Below are 27,840 nucleotides of genomic sequence, written 5' to 3'. Positions count from 1 at the left end.
GAGTTCCTTCTGTCAAATACTCATTGAGGAAGTTGTCTTGCAATAGCTCAATAAAGTCATTCTTCTCATCAGATTTTACTGATACCCAGTCAATGTTTGGATAATTAGAGTCCTCCATTATGATTACTCTTTTCGCACTCAGTCTTTATTTGATGATGCATTTTTTCATGGCTAGCAACCGATCCACTTGTTCTGTAACCAAACCCTACTATATATATTTGATCCAGTTGACATCTACTTCACACCAGATTGCTTCAAACTCACTACCAGATGAAAAACTTAAGTTTTTCCACTTGGTTATACTATAAATATTAAAGATGCCAAGAAATTATATTCTTGGTTTAATACTTTATCCAAGTGTAAGCAAACAAACAAAGTTTGTACATGAAGTAACTTCATGACTGGGCAATCGTATAACACACACATGCACAAACTTATAGTAATAAGGTGTGATACCTTTTGACTACTATGGAAATATGATTTCTGAATTACTTCAACCTTGGTATCACTTCTGGGTCTGACTCCCACTGATGAGACCTCAATAAAAGTCTAAACCGGTCTGTGTAGTGACCCTTCCCATAATGTAAAGCATTCCACATGTCCATAAGGACATGTGGTTTGCATTATGGGATAGGATACTAAGGCAAGTGATGTGAAGTCATTAGCCTCTATATAAGAGTTGCCCAGTCATGAAGTTACTTCACGTGCAAACATTGTTTGCTTACACTTGGATAAATGATTAAACCAAGAATATAATTTTTTGGCATCTTTAATTTACTGGTGAAAAACTGTTATTAGTATAGTCATAGGTCTCAACAGTAACTAGATTCAAGTCACTCAATATCATTAGCAGCACATTCCCTCCTCTTCTGTCTATCCTTCCTAAAAATACTGTACCCTTTACACTTGATACCAGCTAGCATGTCTGCTTCTGATAGCCAGTTCTCACTAATGCCTACAATCTGAGGCTCTGGAACTTACATTCTCTCAACCTGTCCTCGTACTCCACATCCCAAAGACTACCTATGTGAATCTTCTCTGGACCCTTTCCAACATATCCTTATCACCATGAAAACCTGGTGACCAAATCTGTGCACAATAATCCACATGAGGCCTCATCAAGGCCTTATGGAATCATAACCTCTATTTCTGTATTTCATGGTCCTCTGCATCATTGCCATTATCCAATGTGATATCTTTACAACTGGTGCAATGTGGTCCCTGAATTTCAGGTCCTTATCCACCATCACGCCTAGATCTCTCATCTCCTGTACTCCTCAAAACCTTACACTTTGCAACATTGAACTGACAGTTCCACTTACCTGCCCATTCATGCAATCTATCAAAGTCTTCTTGTAAGGCAATAACATCTACTTGACTCTGCATTACTCTCCCCAGTTTTGCATCATCTGCACATCACTAGTTAAACCCAACCCAATATCATTAACATACAAATTGAACAACAATGGCCCCCAAACCTTTCTCTTTTGGGATACTGCATCCCCATATACAACTTTCTGATATCTATCCAACAGCCAGTCACTGATCCAACTCAGAAGTCTGTTATTCAATCTCATCTGTTTCAATTTATTTAAGAGCTTGTTGTGTGGCAGTCTTTTCTATATGCATCTCCCCTGTCCAAGGTATTTATTATTATTATTATTATTTGACACCTCCAGGGAGTCCAAAGACTCATCGAGGGAGGGTACCTGCTCTACAACTCTGTCTCCACTGCTCAATCCACCAACTGCAACTATACCATGCTATCTACCACCGATCACCACCACTACTATATTCAAAGACAATCACAAGCATCCATGGCGGGATTCGAACCCACAGCCCTTTTGGCTGGAGAGTGGATATGCTAACCACTCAGCCAGCCTGGCTGGCCATTTATCGCCTTGTTGTAGTACATAAGTTAGTGATCTTCCATTAACAAACCCATGCTGATAGCCACAGAGAATACTGCTTTGATCAACCCATTTCTGTATCCTACCTCTCACCAATTTCTCCAATACCTTCACAACTCCAGATATACAGACCGGCCTATAATTTGAAGCTACAGTCTTATCACCACCTTTATGCAGTGGAACAATTTTACCCTCCTTTCACTCCCTTGGAGAACCTGTGCTGTTGTAAGTCTTATTAAGCAGACATGCCAATACCCTGGAACATTCCCTCAAGATGCATGATGATATGTAATCCAATCCTATTGCCTTATTGAAATCAAGGTTATTTATTTCCTCAAATACCTCCTGTTCACTCACAATTAAGCCATCTTATGTCCTCTACACTTAATTTCCTCATGATTCCACCTTGATCAGGATGAAACGCTCTTATAAATTGATCACTGAATATCTCAACAATGTCTTCTGCAGTTTTGTATTCTTTGTAGCACTTTTTCCTCTATTTCTGAACTTTTTTTTCAACAGCTCTAGACTCTTTTTGCCACCTTCCCAGTCTTGATTTTCTATGTTCTCACCAAAGTTTAGTTAGTTTTACAATGCTTCACTTGCACTTTTCTTTTATTCTCTCAGACCACTTTTCAACTCACTTGCTAGGAACTTTTGATACACTTTCTTGTTTCTTTTCTGCAATGCACCTTTAACTTCTTGAATTGACCATGAAGTTTTGATTTTTTTTTTTTTTTATTTCTTTGCAGACAATCTCACCATGTCTCTCTGGCTGAATCATAAATATTTTCTTTAGGATTTGCCAGTGAATCACCATGATTTCGTTCTTGTTTTCAAACTCTTTTCATTTTTTCTTGAATAATGTGTACATATTAATCTACAGTTCAGCTCTGAAATCTGCTCTACTTTGATTCTTTTCAAAACATTCTTAAACACTTGGCTTTTCAATATGATATTCAATTTTATACTGCCCTGAACTAAATGGTAATCACTTCCAATTTCAAATTCTCTATATCCTTTGTGTGTTGAACCAGCAAGATCAACAAAACTTTTCTTATTCCTTGCACCTTCTCCTCAGGTGAATTCAAGCACATCTTTATGTGAACATAGTGTCATACATGCCTATTATGTTGATCTGGTACTTATCCATGTCCTAACAGAAATCTACCAGGCACTTACCATTATTATTAGCTTTGCTCTTTTCTCCAAATTTTCTCAAAACATTTCTATATGTCTAGTAATCATTTCCTACTGTTTAGATCTCCAACAAGGTCAACCTTTTCATTTTTGTCAACTGCCTTCTCTATCTACTTCACCCTTTGTAAAACCTTCTATACCAAAGCACAACAGTGTTTCATTGTCCAGTTCCCCATTCTGATATTTGCCTTCCCATTACTACTTGATATTGCCTGCCATCCAGAAGATTATTCTCTTCTTTAGTGTTGAATATAACCACTCCATTTCTCTGATTGTTATTGCCTGAATTTAGGATGTGTATTTGTTGTTCAGAAAAATCTCACCTGCTTTTGTATTCTGTTATGGTAATGCCTATTATGTTGATCTGGTACTTATCCAATTCTTGTGTTAGTTTCATTTATTTTCTGTTGATACTTCTTATGTTTATGGTGCTAATCTTGAGCTCTGCTGATGTTCAGTTGGGATTTATTCCAGTAGCAGACTTTTTGCTGTTCATCCTGGTTCTCTGACTAAAACAGCAAGGACCTTGTTTATCCTGCAATGCCATGGCATGAAATTCTATCATGCTGTACCATTATGTTCAATTGGTTTAAGCCAATAAGAATAGAATTTGGTTGGCTAAATACCAAACTGCCAGCCCATCCACATTTGTTTATACATACAGCTACACACCTGCCAACATGGTGCAACACAAGAAGGTGAGGATTGGACATTAAGTCAGAAGCCCTGGTTAGTTCTTTATTCCTTAAATTGAGGTCTCCTCTCAGTTATTCAGCTCTGGCTGCTAAGCATTCCGTAAAAAAACAACTACTATGTTTTGGACATTATAAAAATTGTGTTTAATAAAATTAATATGTATAAAAACTTAAATTGAAGAAATTTTATCCACTTACTAAAACCATAATTCTCCTCTAAATAGTCCATAATACTAATAGAATCAGGAATAACTTTATCACCATCTACCAATACTGGAACTTCACCTTCGGGATTCAACTTTAGAAACCAAGGTTCACACTGTTCACATTCCGCCAAGTTTACAATTTTATGTTCGAACTGAATTCCTTTTTCATAGAGAGCTATTCGTGCCTGATTAAGAGAAAGATATTAAAAGAATGCATGTAATAAAGACAAAATTGAATTAGGCAGATTAGAATATATCTCTTGCTAACATATTCAATTTTATTAACTTAACAGACTGCATCACTGTACTGTTTCTTTATATAATGTAAAGTAAATAACTTTACTATATGTAAAGAAATTTTCCACAGCAATTAGTTTGATATATTTCTGTAATCCCATGTGTGTGTTCAACTGCAAAGACAATACACTAAATCACATTGTACTGAGCTGCACATCCTACAATGAATTATACATTCTCTTATCTCTGCTAATTGGTTACTTGATAAATGGCTAGAATAAACTAATTGCTAATATTCTAGCTTGTTATCGGTGACCAGCTGATGCTGATAACTAGTTTGTAGGATTGGAATGCCACTATGAGCACAATGTTTCTGAATGTCTTTAAGTGAAAAGAGGAATTTCATTGCCTGGTGTCACCAGTCAACGAAATTTCTCTCCCACCTAACAAGAAACATCTTTTACAAGTTTGGTTTCTGGAAGAGATTTCTGGATTATGTTAAGAAAATATATATATCAGACTTACAGTACTAATGTATTATTGGTTTACAACCTTTCATGGGTGAGAGCACATAAAAAGTTACTACTGTTATGGAAAGAAATTATGCTCTAAGCATTTAACATTTCTGCTCAGAAATATTATGAGTTATTTAGTTTTGGGTTGCAGCATTAATGAGCTATCTTCTAAGATTTTCCTCTTTTTGTTACTATAAGCTGCCCTTACAAGTACATACAGAGATCCAATGCACATACAAGATCTAGGAATTTCTCTGTTTTGTCAGGACCACCATTTTATTGCATAAGATGGAATCAAATCAACAGGAACTCATCATATGATACCCCATTTTTTTTTTTTTTTGAAATGTACGTGGCCCTCACTTTACGTGATTAATTGGTTCTATGAAATAATCGCATAACACGAAATTGCGTAAAGTGAGTTGAATTTAGCATGGGTGAGATAGGGATAGGGGTTTCTTCAGAAGGATAAAAATATGAAAACTTTACACCTAAGAGCAAAAGAAATTTTAATCAATGAATTATTTAAACTTTTAAACAAAATGCACAAATTTTAATGAATGAATGAATTTAATTAATACAATGTCATAAACACCTAAACACTACACACTTCTGACAGTCTTCAATCGGATAATGAATGGACTGGGTCTAGTGAGTTTGGATCATCACTCTCTTGAAGTCCCTGGGATGATAGGCTGATGATCTTCAACTTTTTTAATGAAACAGTCGAGACTCAGCTGACGGGCAGCATTCTTCCTCTCTCTCTATATATATAAAGTTCTTTGTAGCAAGTCAAAGGATTCTGAATTTCTTTTGCAATTTTGGTGCTTCTAGTCTCATTAGGATCATTTTCTTCAATTATTCTGATGACATTGTCAATGTGTTTAAAAAATTCTGTCACTTGTTTTGTTGAAAGCTGTTTGATGGGCTCAGCAACAAAGGACACTTGACTTTCATCATTCATGTTGTTTTCCATTTCCAGATCTTCATTAGTGAGCTCTGATGAGTAGGACACAAGTAGTTCATCCACATTTGTCTCATCTACATCCTCAAATCCAACAGATTTTGCCATTTTAACTATATCATGTCTTAAGTTGGCAAGCTCACTTTTAGGAATCATTAGAATCAGAAGCTCCAGGATAAATTTTCTTCCAAACTTCCTTCATGCAGGACTGCTTAACTTCTGCCAATGCCTCTCCAATGTTGTCAATTGCCATTTTTATATCATATTTCTTCCAAAATTCTTTCACTGAAATTTTATTTTGCCAAAAATTACTGGCTGGAGAAAAAAGCAAAACTGTGCAAAGAAGCTAATAAATGAAATGATAATAAAACGGTATACAAAATTATCAAAGAATTAACTAAGATCTATAAAGATAAACCATTAACAATGAAAGATAAAAACAATCTAGAAACTGGTCAAACATTATTTCAAAACAGGAGGAGGAAAGTATAACAGAAAAGATGATATATGAAAAGGCACCACCCATAACCCCAGCAGAAATTATAAATGCAATAAACCAAATGAAACTTTCAAAAGCTACAGGTAAAGATGAAATATCTATAGAACTGTGGAAATATGGGGACAAGGATGCCATTAATTTCTTAATGAATTTATTTAATCAAATTCTTTATACTGGAGTAATTCCAACTGACTGGAAAACAGGAATTATACCAATTCACAAAAAAGGAGACAAAAGAATATGTGAAAATTATAGAACCATAACACTCTTAAGGCATAGTTATAAACTATTCATTCGAATTATACAAAAGAGAACACAGGTGCTTACAGAAAAAAAAAATCATAGAGGAAAACCAAGCAGGATTGAGGCCACATAGATCCACTATAGACCATATCTTCACCATTAAAAATATTGCAGAAAAATATTGGGAATACAACCTGCTCATATACTGTTGTTTTATAGATTTTAAGCAAGCCTTTGATTAGTTAATAGAAACAAATTAATCACTCTCCTAAAACACGTAAAAATGGATTCTGATATTTTAACATTTATTACAAATTATTATGGAGATACCAAAGCTTTTGTTAAAACAAACAACATTAAAACCGAGGATTTCAGAGTAGGGAAAGGTGTAATGCAAGGATGCCCTCTCTCACCTCAACTCTTTAACATCTTCCTAGAAGAAGCCTGTAAAACCATAGCTGATGAACCAGGTGTAAAAATCAACGGTACCAACACTAATCACATAAAATACGCAGATGATATCATTATTTTAGCAGATCCTAAACCACAGCTAGAAAAAACGATTAATATTTTAAATGACTCTTGTAAAACTTATGGTATGAAAATAAATCTTCATAAAACAAAAATAACGAAGATAGGTAGAGAAGTAGAAAATATTTCTATAAATCTTGAAAATCATCTGCTGGAACAAGTTAATAAACATGTTTATCTTGGCAGTCTTATATCTAGTAACCTCAACAATATGGAAACAGTAAAACACAGGCTAAACCTATGTTGTACCAACATGAATAAACTAAACAAAATATGGAAAAATAAAAAAATCCCAATGAGTCTGAAATTAAAATTATATAAAACAATTGTTATCCCAATAGCTACTTATGCTTCAGAAGCCTGGAGATTAATAACCAATCAAGAAACTTCAAGTATTTGAAATGAAATGCTTCAGAAAAATTAATAACACCCACTGGATGCAACACAAGACTAATGATCAAGTCGGAACAGATTTAAACTTCCCAGATAATATAATAGACACACTCATTAAGCATCAACTGAGATGGTTTGGTCATATTCAGAGAATGTCTCCTCATAGACTCCCATATTTAGCTCTGAATGGATATATAGGAAGAAAATGATCTAGAGGCAGACCAAGAAGTACTTGGATAAAGTTGCTGAAAGAACATTCCATCTACCCAGCTATAGAGTCATGATTGAGATGGCTAAAGACCGCGATAAGTGGAGAACCTTTCTTCTTAGTGGACTTAAGCCGTTATCAAGCGGATGAGATGATGAAATTTTATCTTCACAATCGGTACATGTAGCTTGAACTAGGTGGGAAAATGTTCTGCAGAGATAATAACTCTTGAAAGTTGCAATAACACGCTGATCCATGGTTTGAATGAGGGATGTTGTGTTTGGTGGCAGAAAAATAACTGATATTCTCATCAATTTCAATGATGCTTGGAGGATGTCCTGGTGCATTGTCCAGAAGCAGAAGAATTTTGAAGGATACATTTATCCTGTCACAATAAGCCTTCAATTCACGACACAGTTCATTGCAAAAGTAGGACTCATATACAGCTCTGGTAATCCATGCTTTTTTATTTGACCACCATACAACAGGCAAATCCTCCTTTGAGTAGCCCTTGAGTGCACGTGGTTTTCGGAGTGATAAACCATCAGTGGTTTAGTTTTATGATCTCCAGATGCATTTCCACCTAACAGCAAAGTGAGACAGTCCTTGGAAGCTTTAAAACCTGGGGCCTTCTTTTCTTGCACTGATAGAAATGTTCTACTAGGCATATGCTTCCAGAACAACCATGTTTCGTCGAGATCGAAGACTTGCTGAGGCAAATAATAAATAATGAAGCAAATACTTGCTTAGAAATTTTGCTGGAAAGTTCTCAGCAGCAACAACATCAGTTCCCACAGCCTTGCTAGTCAGCTTGAGATTATGGAATCCATGTCGCACCTTGAAACGTTCAAACCACCTCAGCACTTGCAGCAAAACATTGCACTTTAGGATCAGGATCTATAGCATTCAAATCATCAAACAAACTTTTTGCTTTAGCCTGGATAATCAAGGTGGATAACAGAACAGCACGTTGATTTTCATGTTCAATCCATTGGGCCAACATCCTTTTCAATTTCTCCATAACTGGTGCCCTTATCTGTGTTATCTTAGTTGTCAACATTCTCGTTGCACTTTTACAACCTTCTTTTATTTTCTCTGCTTGATTTCTTATTGTTCTTAAAGTTGATTCTGAAATTCCTGTAGCTCTGACTATGTCGACTGTGCGCTCATTACATTCATACCTCTTTATAACTTCTAATTTTTCCTCCAGTGTTATAGCTTTTCTCTGTTTTTTAGTCTTGGAAGTATTTTGATTACAATTACCTCTTTTTTCCATAATGTTTGCATTGCAGAAGACTCCAACAATGGAGCTTACTAGTTTTACACCTTCTGTGAGACTGACATGCAGCACGATGCTGCCTTGTCAAAGCGATGCGTGTACAAAGTCACGTGACCACGCACAGGGTGACTGCAAAATTGCTACCGGTTGCGATTTTTTAAATTAACTTTTTAAAATCGCGTTATAGCGAAAACACATAAAGTGATATCATGTATAATGAGGAATACAATATACAAATATCAGAGACAGAATAGACAAGTTTCAACAGATCAAAAGCCACTTTTTAATAAGGGAAGATAATAAATATCCATGCTTTTATACCATGTGGGCTAAATAGTGTGAGCATTGAATAAATCACTGATGTAATATTTGAACAATGTACACACACAGTGCACAAACATTCTTTGCAAACTTGATATAACATAATGGTGGACAAGATCTGAATATTTGTAATTTTTAGAAAATGCTAAGGAAGAAAGTTGTTGCACAGGAGAAGAATCAATAACGGTTCCACATAGCTTAAAATGTGCTAACAGTATATGTACGAATGAATGCAAAAATGAAGACAGTCCATTACATTATCTGCTTTTGTATACTCCAGTGGTTTTATGTCCAACTGCTGCAAGATGGTCTCATAGATTCTAGGAAATCATAAATACTGTATCTGCAAACAAATTTTGCTGCTTGGACATTCAAGTTCGGATTAACCTCCCTACTGCAAGGTAGATGAAATAGTGAGACCAAATTGTATTTCTTATTCATGTTATTCAACAGGTGTTACAGAATTGTATCCAGATTTAGCTAGATGTCTATAGATTTCATGGCTGGATGGGGGAGGGGGGGTAATGGTAATGTTCTGTTGGTATTCAGTAACCTTCATACAGTCAATACTCATTGTGGGAGAAGTTGTCTATCATGATGAACTTTGAAATTATTTACACACCCTGCATCATGATGCACTCCAGCAAGGCATTCCACTCACCAATAACTGTCCACATAAAAAATCTACTCTCCACACCCTTCACCACTCCACTATTTTTATAATTCCTTCTGTATTAATCTGATAGAATCCCTTAAATAACCTGAAGGAACTCTATCATATCTCCTCTTTTCTCCTATCCAACAAACTTTGTAATCTACAAATCCACATTCTTTTAACCACTCTTCATAACCAACATTCCAGATTCTCAATATCGCTTTGGTCTTTGGAGACTGTCTCTAATGTTTCCACATCACATTGAAATCTTGGCAACCAAATTTCAGTACAACAGTCAACATGTGTGGTCAGACCAATGCCTTATATAGAGGCCACCACCACCACCCGTTTATCCCTACACGTCAATGTACTTTTTATCATAGCAGCAATACGATGTGCAATCTTTGCAACAGTTGCAATGTGCCCTTGGAACTTTGTCCACTGTCTACCATCACTGCAAAATCCCAAATCTTATCCACTTCCTGAAGTTCCACCAATACAGTATGTAGCCTTATATCTCTGTATCCCAAAGTGCAACACTTTGTATTTATTAATATTAAAACTACAACTCCACTCTGTCTAAGCTAAAAGTCTATTCAAATCTTCCTGTAGAGAATTAGTATCGTTCTGATAATTCTACCTAACTGCACTATCAGAAAACATTTGAAGATCCTCAGTCAATCCACATGAAATATCATTAACAAATAAGCTAAACAGTAGAGGCCCAAGAACAGAACCCTGAGGCATGCCACTGGTCACCTTTTCTGAGGACACTCACTGCTCCATCATACAAACTTGGTTATAGCTTTCAGAAAGCCAATCTTCAACCCATCTAACCAATCTGCAATCCATCTTCTGCAGCTTATACACCAATCTGCTATATGGTAATCTAGCAGATTGCCATATATCAAATGCCTTTGCAAAGTCCAAGAAAAAAATCAGTGTGTGTGTATATATATATATATATATATATATATATGAATCTCCCTTATCTAATGCATTCATCATCTCATCATAAAATGTAAGCAGATTGCTAAAACAAAACCTGTGGAGGGAATTCAAGGAGAAGGGTCATCAGCAGGCACAGGAACAGCACAAAGCACATGCCAGAAGGATAACCAGTGTGGTAAGAAAGGCAAAAGCAGAGTATGAAAGGAAATAAGCAGTGCAGGCCAAAGATAATCCTAAACAGTTCCTTAGATATGTTCAAGTAAAAGGAAGAAGGCTTATGGCAGAATGATATTAATGAATGCCGATGGTAGGGATTTAACTGAATCAGTAGAAATAGTAGAATTACTAAGTGAACACTTTACAAGAGTATATCATCCAGGTGGAGATATTACAGTAACGAGAGAGACAAGGACTTATATGGGTGCATAGCATATTACAGAACCTCGATGTGAATATAGCTATGGGATTAGATGATATACAGCTCAAGTTTTATGTGAAGGTTCCAGGGAATTGTCACTGTTTTTGACTACATTGTTTAGTTTATGGATTAGTCCCAAGGGGGGGGGGGTAGAAAGAGGAGGAAACGGTTCAACACATCAGCATATCAGGAATTGTTGTGAAGGTAATGGAGAAGTTGGTCAAGAGCAAAATACAGGCATGGATAGATAGAAATGGGATACTGTATGGGGGAGCAACATGGTTTTTGTGAAGGGGTAGGTCGTGCCTCAGCAACTTTCTCGTGTTTTATAATACAGTGACAGCCGAGCTGGATAAAGTTTTATAGTGATACTCTGGACTTTGCAAAGGCCTTTGACAAGATACCACATGGAATTCTAATCAGTTAACTGCAGCACATGGGGATGAATATAGGGTTGGTAAGATGGATAGGAGGGTGGTTGATGGAGAGATATCAGAAAGTAGTTTATTCAAGAGTAGAGTGGCAGCTGTTGCCAAGGTGTTTTTTGAAGAATTAAGTAAAATAAAAATCACCTTGATTACTAATGACTAGTGGCATGCCACTGGGTTCTGTTCTTGGACTGCTAATGTTCAATTTGTTCATTAACAATATAGGAAAGGATCTGAGAGGAACTGTTCAGTTATTTGCCGATGATGCAAAATTGGTTAGAGCAATACAGCATAGTTAATACAGATGACGTTAAAATTTTGCAGGATGATTTAGATAGACTGGCAGTGTGAGCAAAGGAGATGGATGTCAGTTTAATGTGGCAAAGTGTAAGGTTATGCATTCTGGGGCGAAAAGATTACCAGCTGTATACCATATTGATGGAACTGTACTCCAGGAAATTGATGAAGTCAGAGAGATTTAGGAGTGTTAGTGGATAGGGAGTTGACGTTTGAGGGCACATAGCAAAAGTGGCTAAAGCAGCTGATCGGATTACTTGGTTACTGAAAATTACTTTGATGAAGCAGATTATTCCTTTTATTGAGCCTTGATAAGACCCCATCTTGACTACTGTATGCAGATCTGGTCACCTGGGTTTCTTGGCAATGAAGAAAAGGTGAAAGGATCCAGAGGCTAGTTACCAAGATAGTAGCAGGTCAATGGAATGAACCTTATGAGAATAGTTTGAAGATTTGTGGATTACAGAAATTGGTTGACAGGCAGAAAAGGAATGTTATGATTAAGACATACAAATTACTGAAGGATTTTTACAAGATTAATACAGAGGAAATTTTTTAGAACAGGTCGGGTGGTGGGAGAACTAGGGGCCATCCCTGGAAGTTAGCAAGGGTGTTAAAACTATCCATGACTAGGTGTTTAATTTGTCTAAATACAGGCAAGGGCTCTCAGGAATTGGAAAGAGAGCAATACTGTTCCATTACATACAGAATAGAGGTAGGCTATCTCAGGAGTGGTGAATGAAATACTGAAAAAGTTGATTATGGGCACACAATTCAGGATGGGTGGAGAGGAATATGATTTTCTATTTGCAACTATTATTTTGTGTCTCAGTCACAGCTGAGTTAATAGATAAATGAACTATAAGAACTGAAATTAGCTTTTGTAATTCAAACCCTTGGTTATTATTATTATTATTCAGGCCTCCATGGAGTCAAAAGCCTCATCGTGGGAGGTCCTTCCTAAGAACATAAAGTCTGTCAAGACTCATCGAGGGGAGGTCCCCCTAAGAAACACGTCTATCATACCACTCCTTAAACTCATCGACCGTTCTCGTTCTCACCACTCCATCAGGCAATGCATTCCATGGTTCAACCACCCTCCATGCAAAGAAACCACTCCTCACCCTCTTGCTCACAGTTTCCTTTCGTAACTTCCAGGGATGGCCTCTTGTCATCACTCCTTCCCGTTGTTCAACCAAGCAAAAGAACTCCCCAGTGTCAACCCTGTAACCACCTCTCAACAGTTTAAAAGTCTCAATCATATCACCTCTCCTTCTTCTATCCACCAAACTATGCAGTCCACATTCCCTCAGCCGATCCTCATAACCAAAATTGTACAGTCCTGAAACCGTCTTTGTACCCTTTCCACAGTTAATTTATCCCCTTCAAATCCTGGGGACCAAATCTGAGAACAATAGTCTAAGTGTGGTCTAATCAGAGACTTATACAACGGAATGATAACCCTTTTATCTCTGCAGGTCAGTGTCCTTCTCATAATTGCAGCAATCCTCTGTGTTACCTTCACCACCTTTGCAATATGTCACCTAAATTTCAGGTTTCTATCAATCATCAACCCCAGATCTCTTGTCTCCCCTACTTCCTCCAGTATAACTCCTCCCATAGAGTATGCAGCATCCCATCGATGTTTCCCAAACCTCAAGACCTTACATTTTACTGCATTAAACTGACACCGTCATTCATTTGCCCATCTATCTAGCTTATTCAAATCCTCTTGCAGGGCTACCACATCTGCACTATTACTAATAATCCTTCCCAGCTTCACATCGCCCGGAAACAACTGAATATCCCATTGCAATCCACTGGTAATGTCATTGATATAAAGGTTAAACAATATAGGTCCTAGTACTGAGCCCTGTGGGACCCCACTTGTAACCCTCTGCCTCCTTGAAACTGCTCCACCATACACAACTCTCTGATACCTATCAGGCAGCCAATCCTGAATCCAGTTGACCAATCTGACATCCAGACCCATGTGCTGCAACTTAAATATCAGCTTATCATGTGTCACCCTGTCAAATGCCTTTGCTAAGTCTAAGAAAATTGCAGTATATGCCTTTCCTCATCTAATGTTCTTGTAACTTTATTATAAAAGGCTAGCATATTGCTAAAACAAGAGTGCCATTTCACCAATCCATGTTGACTCTCACAGATAACATTACCCTCATCTGCCCAATGCTGTATACGGTCCCTCACTACTTTCTCAAAGATCTTAACAACGGCTGAGAGAATGTGGACTGCAGAGTTTGGTGGATAGAAGAAGGAGAGGTAATATGATTGAGATTTATAAACTGTTGAGAGGTGGTTACAGGGTTGACACTAGGGAGTTCTTTTGCTTGGTTGAGCAGCGGGAAGGAGTGATGACAAGAGGCCATCCCTGGACATTACGAAAGGAAACTGTGAGCAAGAGGGTGAGGAGTGGTTTCTTTGCATGGAGGGTGGTTGAACCATGGAATGCATTGCCTGATGGAGTGGTGAGAACGAGAACGGTCAATGAGTTTAAGGAGTGGTATGATAGACGTGTTTCTTAGGGGGGGCCTCTCCTCGATGAGTCTTGACAGACTTTATGTTCTTAGGAAGGACCTCCCACGATGAGTCTTTTGACTCCATGGAGGCCTGAATAATAATAATAATACTGATGGCACACAAATTGGCCTATAATTAGACCCTTCCAGTCTGTTACCACCCTTATGCAATGGCACTATCTTACCTTCCTTCCATTCCCTGGGTACCTTTCCTGCAGCCAGACTTTCATTGAAAATTTTATTACATGACTTAATTATTTTTTAAAAAATGAAGATGTATTCATAAGTTTTCAAGAAACAGATGATTAAATTTAAGTCTACCAGAGTGAAGAATCTTGTTTTAAATTCAAAAAGGTATGTGTAGTAATGATGTCATGGCAAGCAAGGCCAGACTTTTCAGCTTCCAAGAATCCATTGTAGTTCTGATGTTCTCAGATTCTAATCTCAGCAGAAAGGCCACTGTCCTAAATAATGAAGTCAACAAAAACAGGACATTCTCACCAGGCAAGGAGAGAGGGAGAAAAAAAAAAAAAATCTATAGTGGATAGTACAAAAGAAAGTTTCTGAGCTGGATTGAAGGTGGTATATAGATTATAATTGCAAAGAACCCATGCTATTTGTTCCAATACTCCTTTAAGGTAAGATATAGAAACACTTTAGAATAGATTTATCATGGTTGAGAGATGATATCTACTGACAGATTCCGAGATGGCAACTTGATTATATTCACTAGCAGTCGAGATTTTTATTTTATTTAATTCTTTCAAGAGAAAAGAATCAGAGCAGATTGTGTGACTTCTACTTATAAGAGTTTTGATAACACCTGTCTTCTGTGATGGATGATAGTACGAAGATTGACAGATATGTCACTGAAGGAAGTTTTTCAAAACAGAAAATTGACTATTCTTTATGAGAGTACAGATTATTAAATTATCCAGAAAGGGAAAACTGTTGTTGGATTCATGTTCAATAGTGAAGTTGATACAGGGGAACATGGCATTAATTTATCTAGAAATTGCAGTAGTTTAATTCTTGCAATGGGTAAGGTTACCAAGGAATGGAAAGAATGTAAAATAGCACGATTCTAGATAAAAAGTTCCCAATTATAGACCAGTCTATATAACTATAGTTGTTGCCAAGGTGTTTTTTGAAGAATTAAGTAAAATAAAAATCACCTTAATTACTAATGAATATAATCAAGTCACTATTCAGAAAATTGATAGATATCATCCTTCAATTATTAGAATAAAGAAGGAATAGAATAAAAAATTGCATTGATGGACATGGTATTCTTTATGATGGTCAGCATGGATTTGCAAAGGTTAGGTCTTCTTTTAGCAATTTACATGCATTTTATAAGGTAACAAGTTAGATAAGGGAGAATCATATACAATCATATTCTTGGACTTTGCAAAAGCTCTCATTAAATTTATAACCCATTCATTACAAACATAGGTAGGAAACGGCTAATGATATGATTCCTTCTTTATTCTAATAATTCAAACTATAATAATAATAATTTTTATTATGGGCAACTCCAAGGAGTCCTTAGACTCATCAAGGGAGTCCCTAAACATAATTTCATGAACAACTATTCAACATCCACACAGTATCTGTCATACTTTGCCTTGAACTCATTCACAGTCATGGCACCGACAACAAACAGACTCTGGCAGCTTATTCCACTCATTCACCATTCTCCAAGTTAAAAAAACTAATTCTAACACCCTTGCTAACCACACTCTTGCCCAGTTTCCATGGATGGCCCTAATCCTCCCCCCACCAGTCCTGTTCTGAAAAATATCCTGAATTAATCTTATAGAAACCCTTCAGTAATTTGAATGTCTCAATCATATTACCCCTTTTCTGCCTATCAACCAATTTCAGCAACCCACAAATCTTCAACCTGTTCTCATAAGGTTCATTTCATAGACCTACTATCATCTTTGTCACTCGCCTCTGGATCCTCTCCACCTCCTCCCCATCAAGAAGAAACCCTGGTGCCCAGATCTGGGCACAGTAGTCAAGATGGGGTCTTATCAAGGCTCGATACAGAGGAACAATAACTTGCTTGTCTCTGCTCGTCAAAGTATTCTTCAGTAACCAAGTGATTTCATGAGCTGATTTAGCCACTTTTGCAATGTGCCCTCTATCCACCAACACTCCCAAATCCCTGGCATCATCAATCTCCTGGAGTACAGTTTCACCAATGTGGTTTACTGCAGCTAATCTTTTCACCCCAAAATGCATAACCTTACACTTTGCCACATTAAATTGACATCCATTCTCCTTAGCCCAGTCCTCCAATCTATCCAAATTATTCTGCAAAATTTTGACATCATGTGCATTCACTATTGCTCTACCCAACTTTACATTATCAGCAAACAAATGAACAGTTCCTCTCAGATCCTTTCCTATATCGTTAATGAACAAATTAAATAGTAGTGGTCCAAGAACAGAACCTTGTGCCACACCACTAGTCACAGGCCATCTTTTGGATTCTACTCTTGAATAAACTACTCTCTGATCTGATATCTCTCCATCAACCACCCTGCTATCCATCTCATCAACCCTATATCCATCCTCATATGCTGCAGTTTACTGATTAGAACTCTATGTGGTATTGAATCAAAGGCCTTAGCAAGGTCCAGCAGTATCACTGTAAACCCATTACCCTTATCCAGTTCAGCCATCACTGTGTTATAAAACATGAGCAAGTTACTGAGGCATGATCTACCCTTCACAAAACCATGCTGTTCCCCATACAGTATCTCATTATCATCAATCCATTCCTATATTTTTCTCTTGACTACTTTCTCGAAAACCTTGACAACGACTCCTGATATGCTCATTGGTCAGTAATTTGCAACAGCAGTCTTGGAACCTCCTTTATGCAATGGAACTATTTCCCCCTCTTTCCACCCCCTCAGGACTAACCCAGACCCGAGACTCAAATTAAACAAAATTGTTAAGGGCACTGACAATTCTTTAGCCGCTTCACGTAAGACCCGAGCTGGTATACCATCCATTCCCACAGATATATTCACATTAAGGTTTTGTAATATAGTATTCACCTCCATTTCATTCAACTTAATTCCTGTATAAGCTATTGGTTTCTTCATTCCTGCAATATCACTACCTGGATGATATACTCTTGCAAAGTGCTCACTCAGTGATTCCACTATATCAACTGACTCAGTTACCTCCCTACCATCGACATTCCTTAAAATCATGCTGCAGTATACATCTTTTCTTTTACTTGCAGCATATCGAAAAAACTATTTGGGATTCTCTTTAGCTTGCGTGGCTAATTTTCTCTCATAATCTGCTTTTGCTTTTCTTTCTCTTTAAATTCCTTCCACAGTTGTTTCTTTTTTTGCAGCTCAAGCTTAATGGTGTTATTCATCCATTTAGCCTCTACATGCTTTACTATACAGACTCTAGGTATACATTCAGCCATTATCTCCTTCAAACGCTTCTTTATCGCTTCCCACGCACTATCAACCTCCAGCCCTTGCAGTTTTGCATGCCATGGCACTGAACCAAGCAATCGCCTAAGCTTGTCATACTTACCAGCCAGTAATTCCACATGTACCCTGTCTTAATTGAAAATTCCACGCATTTAGCCACCTCCAAGGTCATCACTGTTGGTGGTGAGAGTGACCTTGATCATAAGGTGAGAGTGATCAACCTTATGATCACTCTCACCAATTGGTGGCAATGTGGTCATATTCAATACAGTCAAATTCGCAGATGTAATTACTAGGTCAAGAACTCTCGAACCCCCCAGTATATTCCATTAAATGCTGTCTCAGGTAGTTATCCCTTAATAACTACATAAAATCCAATTCCTTCCTCCCATGTTTTCTCTCCTCCTTCCAATGAATGTTACCATAGTTGAAATCCCCATAATAATTACCCTCCTTCCACTCATTGCATCTATTTGCTTATGCATACTATCTCCACCATCTATTCCATCACCTGGTCTATAGCAGCACTCAACTGTATATTTTGTTCTGCTAGTCTCAATCTCACGTCAAATAGCCTCAAATGTGCTCTTTTCACTATCCTGCAGTTCAACTTCTATTCTCCTTGGCTGCAGTTCATCAGCTATCATCAATAACACTCCTCCTCCTGTTTTTTTCTCTCTGTCCCTCCTGAACACACTATACACTTCACATTTTGTCCCACTAGCTATATCATCTTCTGTCAGCCATATCTCACTAATGCCAATAACGTGTGGCCAGGAAGACCCAACCAAGGCCAAAAATTCTTCCTTCTTGTTCCTAATACTTCTGGCATTAGTATACATAAAGTGCAGAAGCCCGTTAGTCCCACTCCTATCTTGATTACTTATACTAACTATCCCATTCTGATTTGTTGTCCTTCATACTAGCTCGTGCATATTATACACATTCTTACACTCATCTGCCTCACTGATGTCTACATATCCCCCCCCCCCAATAGCTCTAGTTTCCCTGATTCTGCACATCCACTTTCACTTCATTCAGCAACACTTTTTCCAATCTCCGCACACCAAATCCATTCAGATGCAAACCACCCATCTTGTATAAGTCCTTTTGCCCATCAAACTCACTCCACACGTCCACAAACTCCACACCACTCCTCCTGCATAACCTGTGCATAGAGTCATTTGCAATTATGGCCCTCCTCAACTGTTCTCTGTCATACTGCGGCAAGAGACTCACTATCTTAATAATAATTATGATAACACAAAATACAGATAGAAGCCACATTGATCAGTTCTGGTCTCATTTTCAATCTAATATATATATATATATATATTATTTTATTTTTTATTATTATTATTATTATTTTTTGAGGTTTACCCTGCCTTCTCTTTCCAATTGGATTCTATTTTATTAATTATTTATGATATTGGATGTTGGCCATTCGGTTTACATGTTCTATTCAATTTTGTTTTTATTTATTTGGTTTTTCTTCGATTGATTTTATTTTTAGTTCTTTTAAAATATCTTTGTTCCTTTCTTTGTCTAATAATGTGTATTTTGCAGTTCTAACGTATCTATCTCATTTCGCTTACATTTATTCTTTATCTTGTTTATTTATTGCCCAAATTTCACTGCCATATAGTAATGTAGGTGCTGTTAAAGTATTGTATATTTTCAAGGATGTTTCTTTTTGTTTACAGGCCTATACTCTGTAAACCTTTTGAAGTTTTTAATTTCATGTCTTTTTCTCCTTCATATATTTCACATCCAAGATAATTAAAAGTCTTTATCTGTTCTATTATTTTATCATTGATAACTATTTTACTTCTGATTGGAGTTTGCTCACAAAATGCCATTATTTTAGTTTTATCTGTGGTATTTTCATTCAAACTGTTCTGCTGTAAGTTTTAATTATATATTTCTCTTTATACATTGTCTTCCTTATCTAATATCATTATCTGATCATTTGCAAATAATAGTGTATTTATTTTATTATTCAGACAAATTTCTGTGTCTTAGTTACTTATAATGTTCCACTGTATAATATAACATTTCATTAATATAAATATTAAGAGCCTCCATAGCTCAGTTGGTATAGATGAAGCCCTTTGGTCGGAAATACCTGGGTTAGATTCCTGTCCATGACATGAGGAACCTTTATCTAGTCTCTTTTGACTAAAGTTGAGTTAATCAGTCTCATACAGAGGTGGAGGATTTTTTCTCCCGGTAACGCGGGTTTTTCATCCCTCAAAACAGGCAAATTGGTCCCATGAACACACACAGCTTCAGTCATAAATACTTATGGCAAGGAAGGCAACTGAAAACCACCTTGTTTCATAATTATCTCCCTAGTAATCAGCTGCAACCCAAAGAGAGGAAGCCATAGGATTAGATTAGAATAAATATTAAAACATGTTGGAGATAGAGGACATCCGAGTCTTACTCCTTAATTTACAGATTGCTTTTCAGACTTTTATTTTTATTTCATTATCTTTGTGTGTGTGTGTGTGTGTGTATGTATATATATATATATATATATATATATATATATATATATATGTAAAATCAGCTAATTCCTTTTTATTCCCATATATAGGGAGTAGGCAAGGCTGTTTTAGCCCTATCTAACTTTTGGAGACTGAGTGGGCAGTTTAATCTCCACTGGTACCCAATCAGAAATAGCTGGCCCCAGGCTATCACTAATTAAGCGGCATGCAGTGAAGAGAGATGGCTCAAGAAGTGCCACCATCTCGTGTTCCCTAACACTCGTATTTAATGTCTGAAATAATGTGGGTTCTACGGTCAATTTTCTTGACTTTACGGGACAAAAAAACCCGCTTGCCCGTGCCCGAGATCGACTAACTCGGGAACCAGTCGAAAAAAGGCTTAGAAAAATTTCTTCTAGTCATTGACTAGATTAGAAACGAAGCAGTCTTCCTTCGTGTGGTCAAGTGCCGTGGTGTGCAAACGCTACATCCACTGAGCTACACAGGCTCTGTTTGTGTATATATATATATGTGTATATATATATATATATATATATTCAATATTGCCTGTAGTTAAATATTAGGTATGTTTATTATTTGTAATACATCAAACAATATATATATATTAATTACTTTACAAAAGTTTTTCATAATCTATAAACAAAAGATGAGTTTCAAAATTAAATTCGTTTCTTTTTTCTATAAGTAGCTTTAAACAATTGGCTGCCTCCATTGTAGAGCATCCTTTACTAAATCCATTTTGACATTTTTTCACTGTATATTTTCAATTTTTCATTAAGTATTCTACTATATATTTTGTAGCATGTATTCAATAAACTAATACCTCTATAATGAACAGTTTTTATCCCCCTTTTATAAATGTAGGTACTACTATATTTGTATTCCATTCTATTGATATTTAATTTTTATATTTTTTATTTTAAAACTTTAATAACCTCTGATGAAATTTTTTTCTGCCAAATTTATACAGTTTGGAATTTATCACATCCTCTCCATTTTTTGTTTTACTGTTTTATAATTGTTAGTATATCATTTAAGCATTTGGTATGTTTTTTATGTATTTTTTTATGTTAGTATTATCTATCCAAAAATCTGTAATGTAATCTTAGAATTCTTTTAAAACTACTTCACAATTTATATTTAGTTTCTTTTATATATGCATTCATGTGCTTTATTATTTTATAGGGTAAATGATAATAATAATCCATACTTCTACTTCTATAAAGTATTCAATTTTCTGTTTATAGAAAACCTTCCTTCACTGGCAGATACATCCATCCATATTTCACTTTATCCATCACGGAATACAGATATAACAAACTTCATACCCAGAGCTCACACAATCTGTTCTTCTCCCTTCCCCACTCTCTCTCTTTTTTTTTTTTTTGAAGAATTACGTAAAATAAAAATCACCTTGATTACTAATGAATATAATCAAGTCACTATCCAGAAAATTATTGATATATATCATCCTTCAACCAGACTACAATCTGATGTGAAAAGTTTCGATACTTAGCCTTAAAGAAACATCAAATATGGATGGCATAGGTTCTATGTTAGTATAATTTATACACCACCTTCACTCCACCTTGGAAACTATCTTCTTTACTACCATCCACCAAAGATAAATTACTACATCTCTCCATGCTTGATGTCCATTAAATATACTGTTCATGTGGACATAGTTATTTGGCAGAGATGAACTGTTCAGTTAAGATTGCAATCCAAGAACATCAGGATTACATCAAATTATTGAAATCTAAAATGTATGACCTTGCTTATTATGCCACTGACACTAGATTCAGACTTCTCTGGAATCAAAATTTCACAAGATTCTTCACTCCAGCAGATATAAATAGATCATCCATTTCTTGAAACTTGTGAAACTTTAAAACATTATCTGAATCTGAACCTCTTTGATTGCATGTGTCTCTGGGAAGTAATTTGAATTAACTGTTAATTTTTTTTTTTTAATTAATAAATGTTATGTATCTGAATTACAAAAGTTAACCATTATTTCCTGCAACTCAGTTGGAACTGACATGTGAGCAACTAAGCAAATGCTATATGACTCATGTCTTGTGATTCACATTTTCGATGTCATCAACCAATCTTCTCCCTGGTGATGTCTTGGGAATGGTATCAGTAAACAAATGGATAGATATCCAGTGTTTACTGACTATGATAAATTAGGAGGGTCATTAGTTACAGGTGATGTAGAGATCTTGCAAATGATTTAAATAAACTGATCTTGCAAGTAAAGGATAAAAGTGAAAAGTGATGTATTTTACTGTGTATTATCACAATGATGAAACTGCACTGCAAGAAACTGCATATGAGAATAAGGATTTAGGGATTTCGTGGGCACAATTTTAAGTTCTGAAAACACTGTAGAAACACTGAATGTTGAGAAACATTTAGTGACAAAAAGTTATTATATGGCTTTATAAGGCTTTTGTGTAGCAACATCTCAACCACTGTTCACAGCAAAAAATCTAGTCCTCACAGCCCTGCTAACCATACCTTTATTCAGTTTCCAGGGATTCTTGTTCGGCTCCTATAGCCAAGAGCTGAAACATTTCCCCTGCATCAATCCTATAAACCCTTTAAGCAACATAAATCTTGGTCACTTGCCTCTGAATCCTCACCACTTCCTCATCCCCAAGAATCCCAGACCAGTTCTGAACATAGTAATCCAGATGTGAGTGTCTCAAGGCCTTATAAACAGAAATAACTTCCTTATCTCAACCTGTTAGAGTGTTCTTCAATAACCAAGTAATCCTATGAACTAGTTTGGAAACCTTAGCAATATGTCCTCTAAACTTGAACTATATCTACCACCACCCCAAAATCTCTGGCTTCATCTATTTCCTGGAGTACATTTCCATCAATGTTATACACAGCTTGTAATCTATTTATCCCAAAATGCATAACTTTACGTTTCACCACATTAAACTGATGCCCATTTTCTTTTGTCCACACTGACAGCATACTTAAATTGTCCTGCAAGCTCTCCACATCACCTTGATTAATATTACTCTACCTAATTTTGTATCATCAGCAAACAACTGAATATTTCTTTTCAAGTTATTTCCTGTATCGTTTATGTACAAATTAAACAGCAGTGATCCCAGCACTAAACCTCGCGGCACACCACTAGTCTACTGTTTTCACCTCAATTCTGCCCCTCCATATACCACTTTTTGATATCCGTCCAGCAGCCACCCTCTTATCTACATAACGAGTGTCATATACATCCCCATTTGTTCTAATTTGCATAAGAGTTCCATGTGGTATTCTGTCAAATGCCTTTGCAAAATCCAGCAATCATTGTGTAGACATTTCCATTATCCAGCTGAAACTCTATTATAAGTTGTAAAAAAGTGGTCAGATAGGTTTGAAAGCACCAGTTCTCGTCTGATCACTGAAGTTAAGCAAACCTGAGCCCAGTTAGTACTTGGGAGAGTTACCACTTGGGAACCCTGAGTGCATAATTAATTATTGCCAGCCTGGCTGGTTAGTGGTTAGCCTATCTGCTCTCCAGCGAAAAGGCTAATTATATATTGGGTTTCATCCTTTATCCAAGTGTTAGCAAACAAAGTTTGCACCTGAAGTACTTTCAGAACTGGGGCAACTTGTGGTAAACATATACGTTCTCATCACTTGCCTTAGTATCTCCCATAATGCAAAGCACATCTCCTTGCGGACATGTATAATGCTATGCATTAAGGGAAGGGCCACTACCCAGACTGGTTTTGACCTTTATTGAGATCTCATCAGTGGGAGCAAGACCCAGAGGTGGTGATACTAAGGTGGAAGTAATGGAGAAGTCATATTTACCTATACGAGTTGCCAAAGGGTGTCACACTCTATTATTAAAATTCTCTGGATTAGAGATAAGTTTATGGAGATAAGGCTACTGATGAGAATTTATATTACCTTTACCACAAGTTGCCCCAGTCTTGAAAGTACTTCGGGTGCAAACTTTGTTTGCTAACACTTGGATAAAGGATAAAACCCAATATATAATTAGTAGCATAGCCAAGTGTAAAAACTTCATAAACTTATCGCTAATCCAGAGAATTTTAATAGTAGGGTGTGACACCCTTTGGCAACTCGTATAGGTAAATATGACTTCTCCATTACTTCCACCTCACTATCACCACCTCTGGGTCTGGCTCCCACTGATGTACTTTTGTGCAGAAGTGGTTGCTTTCCCTGAGATGTGAGAGGCTCTGCTCGGGAGTAGGTTTTTGCCTGTCTCTGAGTGGGACCACTGCCGAGATTATGGCTTTGCTTGGTGGTGGGGTGAGCCTGTCACAGAGTGGAGCCACCGCTCAATTGGACGGTCGCTCATAGGGACTGCCTAATTTATAGAGGTCTTTACTTAAACAGCACCTCAATAAAGGTCGAAACTGGTCTGGGCCCTTCCCTTAATGCACCCTTCCCTCCACCTTTACCACGAGTTGCCCCCAGTCCTGAAAGTACTTCAGGCGCAAACTTTGTTTGCTAACACTTGGATAAAGGATAAAACCCAATATATAATTAGTAGCATAGCCAAGTGAAAAAACTTCCACAAGCCAAAAGGCTGTGGGTTCAAATCCTGCTTGTTTGTGGAAATACTAGTGGTAGTTGGTAGATGGCATTGGCATAGTTAGTGGATTGAGTGGTGGAGACAGAGTTGTACAGCAGGTGCCCTCCCTCTATTAGTCTTTGGACTCCCTGGAGGTGTCAAATAATAATAATAAGGTAGTAAATTGCATGACTGACCCTTCACAAAGAAATGCTGTCTCTCATACAGTATCATATTATTATCCACCCATTCTTGAATTTTCTTTTCAACTAGTTTTTCCAGTACTTTTAACACCATATACTGCAGTACCATCATACTATCAGAAATTTGATGACATACTGAGCTGCAGATATGTTATTCGCCCATCATTTTGCTTCTAACACAGCTCTCAGATCCATAACTTAAAACTGATTTAAACACTGTTTTGTATTGAATAACCTTATAATAACTATAAGACATCATTTATAATTATTATAAATATAACTAATCACACTTATAGAGATATAAATGTATTATAAATTATAGTTCATAGCAGCCTTTAAATATATAGAAACATTTAGGAGAATAAGTTAATCAGTACAAAGTATTTCTCATATTGTGGAATTCTTAACTTGCAAATTCACATAGTGTTGTACTGCAGTACCATCGTACTATTAGGAATTTGATGTACTGAGCTAAAGATGTGATGTTATTTGCCTATCACTTTGCTTCCCTTTCAGTTTCTTGTCACATTACAGGATTTGTGTGATAAAAAACCATGACGCTCTCTTAAACAACTTGGAAGCATGGCGAAGTAGAGAGTGTCATAGTAGTCAATGGACTAAAAACAACATATCTTAGGCCGATCAAATCACAAAAACCGCAAACTTATTTTTCGATCGCTACTTCGTTAGTGAAAAAATAACTAGAAACTTGGCGCAGATTCTGATCATAGCTAGCCAAAAAGAATTACGCAATTACACTTTCATTACTGCGATCTCAAACTTTTGCTTGAAATACAAATCTAGGCTGCATTACTACCGTACAGGCTCTCAACAGGGTATGAGCCTATTATTCGTGATCTTGCGTTACTTACTATTTGACAACGAGACGAGCCCATTGAAATATAAAGGAGACGAGTAACGTCGGTTTTACTATAAGACATATTTATTTTTAACCTAAGATTACTTTGGGGTAAGTTAATTTTATTAAATGCGCCACTTCAACACATTCCACTACCCTTGCTTTATTTCAAACTTCCTCTTAAGTACTTCTGCAATATCACATGTTTTTGATCTCCAATGTAAAGTTGCATCACAACTTTATCAAGTATTCGAGGGACACATACATTTATAGTTTTTTACACCTACATTTTGCGTTTTTTACACATGCGTGTAAAAATAAGAAAATATAAGGCTAATTATATTTTAAAAAATTGCTTAGCGTAGAGTGGTCTCCAGAGATGAGTCTTACATTTGACAAACAAATGTACATATTATTTACTAAAGAACCGAAAGGCTTCAATTTGGCATAATAAGATATTAAAATAGAGGATTTTAGGGATCCATTCATATTTTATAGTGAAATACAGAAAGAAACGTACACGTTTTAAAGTTTAGAGAGTTTATGGTAATATAGCGCCTCCGTAACGCAATTGGAAGAACGACGGTACGCTGCACCCTTTGATTGAAAAAAGTCTGAGTTCGATTCTTGTCGTGACGGGAGGAATCGTTACATGGGCTTTTTCAGTTGAAGGTGAATTAGCCGACCTCCTACGGAGGTAGCGGGATTTTTTTCTCCCGGAAACTTTGGTTTTTTTATCCCGCATACATACAAATCCCGCATGCCTGTGCCTTCAGAACACACGCAATTTACAGACAAGAAATACTGGTGGTGATGGGCAATTGATGGCGTTGATATGGATGATAATCGTAGAGGTTCGGGGAAGTTGGTGGAGGTGGAGGGTTGCGGAGTGGGTGCCCTCCCTCAATGAGTCCTCAGACTCCTTGGAGGTGTCACGAAATAATAATAATATAGCCTTCGACATCGGAGTTGCCGTAGAATGCACTACTTAAAAGACATGAGCTCGGTCTAGGACTCCCATACTTATTAGTACCTGAAATAAGGCTTCGCTTTTCTGACTTTCCAGCATAGTTCTCATGAGAGACCAGACAGAAACCTAAAGAGAGCATAGACTGTTCAATACCTTATCAATCATATGGCAGAAGCACTAATAAAAAGAGAACATAAGAGCTCCTGGGAAGACTTCGTGTCTTTTAATTAGTGCATACCAAGGAAACTCAGATGCCAAAGGTTTAAAAAAAAAAAAAACTAACGCTTTTTATTCCCATATAGGGAGTTGGCATCACTAAGTTATTATTATTATTTCATGACACCTCCAAGAAATCCGAGGACTCATTGAGGGAGGCACCTACTCTACAACTTCCCATCTCCACCCCACCATCCACCAACTACACGGAACCTCTACTATTATCATCTACATCAGCGCCATATACTGCCCACCACTACCATTAGTATTTTTTGTCTGTAAATTGTGTGTGTTCTGAAAGGCTGATTTCTCTGTATGAGGGGTGAAAAACTCGAGTTTCCGGGAGAAAAAATCCCACTACCTCCATATGAGATTGGCTAATTCACCTTCAACTGAAATAGCCTATATAAAGATTCCTCCTGTCACGACGAGAATCGAACTTGGACCTTTTCCAATCGAAGGGCACAACGTACCGTCGTTCTTTCAATTGCTCTATGGAGGCTAGAAGTTAATCACCACGCAGTGAAGAGACTGCTAAAAAGTGCC

The 27,840-nt window shown here is 36.8% G+C and overlaps 1 protein-coding gene across 1 annotated transcript in view; it reads right to left on the bottom strand.

The window, feature by feature from the left end:
* LOC150096877 (ganglioside-induced differentiation-associated protein 1-like) overlaps window positions 1-26,332 on the bottom strand; it is a 51,734-nt gene extending 25,402 nt beyond the window's left edge. Inside the window, exons 1-2 of the mRNA XM_090408473.1 lie at window positions 26,122-26,332; window positions 4,004-4,196 (exon numbers count right to left, since the gene is read on the bottom strand). Of these exons, the coding sequence (XP_090264599.1) occupies window positions 4,004-4,196; window positions 26,122-26,190 (262 nt within the window). The 5' untranslated portion in view covers window positions 26,191-26,332. The remainder of the gene's footprint in view (window positions 1-4,003; window positions 4,197-26,121) is intronic.
* Window positions 26,333-27,840: the final 1,508 nt, after the last annotated feature.

Source organism: Typopeltis vanoorti, chromosome 18 (assembly GCF_054136105.1).
Source record: "Typopeltis vanoorti isolate ZY-2024b chromosome 18, IOZ_Tvanoo_1.0, whole genome shotgun sequence".
NCBI lineage: Eukaryota > Metazoa > Arthropoda > Arachnida > Uropygi > Thelyphonidae > Typopeltis > Typopeltis vanoorti.
The sequence above is the reverse complement of the archived record's forward strand: the minus strand, read 5'-3'. Positions and strand labels throughout refer to the sequence as shown.